The sequence below is a fragment of the Taurulus bubalis genome (assembly GCF_910589615.1).
Source record: "Taurulus bubalis genome assembly, chromosome: 19".
Lineage (NCBI taxonomy): Eukaryota > Metazoa > Chordata > Actinopteri > Perciformes > Cottidae > Taurulus > Taurulus bubalis.
This window is the reverse complement of record NC_136607.1, coordinates 20,088,766-20,094,765: the sequence shown is the minus strand read 5'-3', so window position 1 is coordinate 20,094,765 and position 6,000 is coordinate 20,088,766. Positions and strand designations below refer to the sequence as shown.

General features: G+C 43.7%; 1 protein-coding gene across 1 annotated transcript in view; it reads left to right on the top strand.

Annotated features, from left to right (window-relative positions):
* Positions 1-2,376: 2,376 nt before the first annotated feature.
* col5a1 (procollagen, type V, alpha 1) overlaps positions 2,377-6,000 on the top strand; it is a gene marked incomplete at its 5' end in the record, with an annotated part of 67,311 nt that continues 63,687 nt past the window's right edge. Inside the window, one exon of the mRNA XM_079235249.1 lies at positions 2,377-2,476. Coding sequence (XP_079091375.1) covers positions 2,377-2,476 — 100 coding nt within the window. The remainder of the gene's footprint in view (positions 2,477-6,000) is intronic.

Sequence of the window (6,000 nt, the reverse complement as noted above, 5' to 3'; positions counted from 1 at the left end):
GTGTTTTTCTTTAATTGAGCGTGTCAAAAAAGCAGACACTGCCAGGTTACTTGTAAGACCCCAGTCTTGACAAACACACACACACACACACACACACACACACACACACACACACACACACACACACACACACACACACACCAGAGTGTCTTTTTTATATTAAAAGACCCAGCAGCAGAAATGAAACAGTCTCTTTTGAAACCTTATAGTTGTAAGCCTAAAAACTGTGCATGACCACTGGGAGTAGGAGGGGTGTGTGTGTGTGTGTGTGTGTGTGTGTGTGTGTGTGTGTGTGTGTGTGTGTGAGAGAGTCTACTTCCTGGTCGTGGAGTCACTTTGCTGGCCTGCTGATCCGCTGCAGCTGCAGCTCCTCACCACCCGGTAGTTTGTTGCTTCTCCTCTGAGTTCCTGGTTGCGTCGTCCACGTCAGCCCCGTGGTTCGTCTGTTTCTCCTCCTGCTTTTCCCTCCCCTCCCCTCCCCTCGCCTCTCCTCCTCCTCCTCCTCCTCCTCTTTCTCCTCCTCCTCCTCCTCTCCCCATCGAGCTCGGTCCAATCTGGCGCCTCTCTAGTGGTAGTGTGATGCTCCTCAGGTGTGTTTTTAGGGAGTGTCTTGTTTGCCTGCGAGGCAAAGCAGAACCCCTCCAAGTTGTCCATTGGGAGTCCAGGTTGCTCATCTTCCAGCCATCTCTCAAAGTCATGGCTTTCTCCAAGGTTCACACACACTTGAGATATTTTAAGATTATGTTCTACGATATAAAAATACGTCAATGGAAATTAGTGAATTTGAAAGCTTTTCCGTATCTTTAAAAAAAAGGGGTTTGCTAACAAGTGGCTAAAACGCCATCGCGCCGACGATGTCGTCAACGTTATCTTTTTACTTCTTCCAATTGCATGCTAAATGCAAATATGTGCTCATTTGTGGACATTATCTTCCCAGAATACGACTCTTTTGTGTACCTGGCAAAGAACCGAAAACCACCTGACATGCAGCGACGTGCACCCTGGGCTCCTGGGGGCCTCTGTGGGCCCGCCTTGCCCCAGTTTGGTGTTTTCATTTTTTAATAATAAACTTAAATAAAAAAGATAACGCTATAAGTAGACAGAAAAAGTGGAATATGGAATAATACAATTTTTTTTAAACATAAAATTAATTAATTAAGATAAAATAAGATAATCCTTTATTCGTACCGCAGTGGGGAAATTACAGGATTACAGCAGCATTACTCACAAGTAAATAAAGATAAAAATCTAGTAATATAAATAAACAGTAAAACAGTAATAAAAAAAAAAACAGTAAAGAAGAATACCTTAAATGACACAAATGAATGAGACAATAGTTTGATTAAAAGAATAAACATTTATATAGATGCCTGTATGTATGCCTGCTTATATTTTGAGTCTTTCTTTTAAAAGCATATTCATTATTTCAAACTCAGCGTAAATGAACGACATGAATATGACACATTTACATGACTTTTACAACACTTTGGGGATTTTTTTCCAGGTTTTCCATGAGCGTAAGAATCCTGATAAAAGTACTTAAACACATTGCACCTATTAGATGTTGCACCAGGTGAATGAATTAAAGTGTTCAGAGGTGTCCAAGTTCAGTTAACACATACTTTTAATACCTTTATAGTAATAGATCATCATGCATGCCTAATAGAACAGTGGCATGTGGCGGTGCAGGCTGGTCTGACTGGTGCCCACCTGTTACACCTGCAGGACAATCACAATGCACGAAACAAAGTGGCGCACATTAACACTGCATGTCCTTTTTCCTCTTCTCCCGCTCTGCCTCTCCTTCCCTCTGGAAACAGTGAACTCCAGAGAGCGACACTTGTAGGCGTGAACACTTTCCCTCCAGCAGGCCAATGACAGGGCCGGCTCTAATGGAGGCGCTGCTCTGATTTGCCGGGCTTCCTGTCCGCGGAGTGAGTGACAGCCTCTGGAGGTGGAGGGGTGGGGGTGTGCAGGGGGGACTTTTCTTTTCTTTTTTCTCCCCCTCTCTCTCCCCCGTTGGACCTGAAGGCTCTACGTGACGACTGCACGGCTGGGCACCACTCGTGGACGGAGGCGCGGCGGTGCAGGACAGTCAGAGACGCAGCGGAGAGAGAGGAGCAGTGCGGGAGAGACGGCCGCTCACCCGTCAACTACAGCTGGAGGAAGGCGCACCACTACCCGTATGGCTGCTTGAGAAGAAACGATACACCCCCCCTCCCCCTTTCTCTCTCTTTCTCTTTGGACTTTCTTTTGGCTTTTTTTTAGTTTTTTGGTCCCGAGAAGCCGTCTCCAAGTCCTAATTAGTTGCTCCAAGAAGAAGAAGTAAGAAGAAAGAAGAAGGGGATCCACTTGCCGTGGACGCGTCCCGCGGTCATGGATACCCATATAAGATGGAAAGTTAAACGGAGGATAAGGGACGCCCAAATCACGTTGGCGGTGATCCTGCTTTTTGTCACATCGCAAGCAAGTTCAGGTAAGATGCAGCTGCGAGGCGCGCGTGCACGTCGGAGCGCGCCGGGGGAAAGAAAAGAAAAGTCTTTGATGAACCGCCGCTCCTCCTAAACTCATCTTTGTGCCTTTTTGTTATGTATTCAGCTTGGTCTGTTTGCAAACTATGGGACTTGTCAAGTATCAAAAGACTGAAGGAAGTTTTCTTCTGAGAGGCTCGTAGTCTGAGGAGCTGTACAGCTGCAGGGAAGCTGTGCAAAAACACACAGCCAGTAGCTGATGAACATATATATTTAGGCCCTGAATGAGCTTATTGGCTTATTTACGTGCGTAAGATTGTGAAAGGGTTAACTTTTTTTTGGAACAAATACAATGCGTTCTTCAGATGTCACTTGAAGAAGATATCCACATTTATTTAGCTTATGACGCTGTAATTATAACTTTAAAGTAGAGCAGCTCAACACAGTTCCAAAGCGCTTTATCTCTACTTTTCTTCTTCCCAAGTGATGAGAGGTGTGATCAGACTTCTCACAAGGAGGAGGGGCGGCTCTCATCTGGAGTGGAAGGGTGGAGCCGCCTGGAAGGCTGACATCAAAACCACCGTTTATAAAGCACAAGGCCCTTTAAAAAGGCTCAAAACCCCCATATGATATACATATTTCATGAGTTGTATTCTACAAATTCTCCTCATGCTTCTTAGTAACCGTTATGTAACCAAGAGTGTAACCCGTGTACAAGTTTAGCATGCCACTTAAATATCAGTTAAACCCAGCCTGAGGCTGCAAGAAGGAAGAAGAGTTTTTCCTCCTTCTTTTATCATTAGACTCTTCTGCGTGCTGCTGCTGGGTCCCATGGGTGCCCAGAGGTCACGCAGCGCCGCGGCAGTGGGCTGAGGTCTGGCCTCCATGTATTATTAGCACCTTAAGACCGCCTGGCATGGCTGGTGGTCCGCTGTCTGCCGCGGGGCTCTGACACCGGGCTTTGAGGCGAACAGGTGGTTTCTTCCGGACGGTTAGAAAGTGTCCCGTGATGGTGATGGTGTGCATGTGTGATGCTGTCGTGCCCGAACCAAGACACTCGATTATAAAGCTCAGTTGGTCCACACTGTTGAAAATGATCGTTGAAAATGATGATAATAAAAAGCAGATGCAGCCGAAGTGGCTTTACAAGCTCATACATGCTGTCCTGTGAAACATATAAAGGATTTACTGCAGCCGGTTTATTTTCATGTTGCCTATAAACAATGATTGTTAAATGAACACAACTTCGGTCACTGTGCAACGGTGGCATCCGCACCTGGTTTATTTTTGTTGGGCTTTTTGTTGGGACATGAGAGAAATTGGGGCTGAGTCCATTTGGAGGCTGCAAACTGGATTCAATTGGCTCATCATTCCGATCGAGAGAAACCAAAAGTCGTAGGAAATGCTTAATAACTCGCAATTTTAGGTTTTATGGAACAATGCAACTATTAATTGTGTTCTCCAAGTTGAATATTTTCACTTTTATTCATATTCTTGCTCATTTTTAAGTTCAGTAAAACTCAGTTTTTGCTTTTAATATTCACACTAATGTGGAATTATCATACTATGATACATTTTCGCACATGCCCTCCCTATGCAAATGCTAATTGCAAACAATTGGTGAGTTTTTCAGCGGTAAAAGATTCATTTTGAACCCAAAGCCACAAGACTTCTTAGCCTCAGGGAGGACCGACATTCATCTGGGAGCTTGTAGAGGCCTGCCAACCAGACAGCACCGGCTATCTGGGACTTGTCAACTCTATACACATTGCATTCAAATGCAGGTATAACGGAATAATTTAAACTAAAAGGAAATATTCATTGTCTGTTCTGTATTAATAATCGTGAGTAATCCGATATCCGATTTTTTTTCACCACCTGGAGGCAGCAGATCGAGCTGAAAACACAACACTGATGATCATATGGTGAAGTTCAATGTGTTAGCAAACAGCTGTTAGCATTAGCATTCACTTGAAGTTGTGTTTCTCTCCAGTTGAATAGTCGCTTCACCTTTTTGCTCCGTTTTGGTCTCCACCCCTCCAGCTCTTTAGCTTATAGGTTATATAGCTTATAGGTTCCACTGATGCTAACTAGCTAACAAGTTGCTAATTTAGCCCGTGTGTCCTGGCAGGTGTTGGGCGGCCATGTTTGGCTACAGTTGGTTTACCTGAACTTTTTCATGGAAAACAGCTGCTTGCTGATAAATTATAAAAACATACTATTTGAAACTTTTATTCAAGGTTGTACGGGTGCAACTAAAACAATAAGTCTGCAGTCAAATGTAGCTCGTTAGCCTGGTAAACGGCTAGCCTGTCTAAAATGACATTGTCTCATTTTACCTCGTTCTACTGACAGACAAACTAACACACTCAGTGAACTTAGTTCTTCAGAGAGTTCATCTTTCCTTGGAAATGAGGAAACCTCACTTTTAACCTCGGCGACAAGTGGTATTAACTGAAGGCCTATAAGACATTGAGGTTAGGAATGAGAAGAGGGGTCAGAGGTCGAAGGTGAAGGTCAGGACTTTAGGACCGCCACTGCTGTCAGGTTTACAGTTTCACTGCCTGAAGGAAGGAATTCTCTGTTGAAGCTTCACTGCTGCTTCACTTAAGAATTCATGTTTAATTATGACAATTTCACACAAATGTCTAATAGAATAAAATGACGGACATGGATGAAATCTGCGCTTCGAACACAAAGCGGTAATTCTAGTTACAATCCCATCGGCATCTTGAGCCAGAGATGCAGACTTTAAACAGATTCAGGTGCTTTGTCTCGCTTGTTTTTAGCGAGTTAAAGCTTCCAGATGTCTGACTGAATAACATCTATTCACATGTAACGGACACCCGGGTCTCCTAGTGCGGGACCGCAGTTGTTTTGTAGTCTAATGATCGACATACCGACCAAATCCACCTTCTTCTCCAAATGGTTTCCTTTGTTTCTGCTGAGTTGCTTCTTAGTTTCCCCAATCAATGAACTCTTTTCATAAGTTGTACAAATCTGTTTTGACTCTCTGCGCTGTGGTTTATTATCATTAATTAACCACACGTTTTATATCTGTAACAAACATCCACGCAGGACCAGAACCTACCGGTCGAGAGCACTTTGGTCATCAAAAATACTGAAATAACATTCTTTGAATACCTTGTGCAAATGAAAACAAGGATGGATTTTGGCCAAAGCTACTGATGCTAATAGAGGGCCGTATTGAAAGGACCAGTGCTAAGGAATTAGGAAATATGGTCATGATTGAAGAATTATGCTATATATATATAGTAGGAGCTGGCATTTATTTTATCCTATGCACATTTGAAAGGAATATGCAGAAGAAGGCCTTGCTGTTTTACCGAGCGCCTGCACATCTGGATTCGATAAGTTCCATTGTGCTGTCTGCTAAGCCCTCCAAAAACCCAGAAAAAATGTCTTCCAGATGTTTTCTTCCCATTCTCGGTGGAACAGGGGACCGTGAAGAAATCATACTGTTGCATTTTTAAAAGAAAATACGGCATTCAGTGCCGGTTTTAGAGCA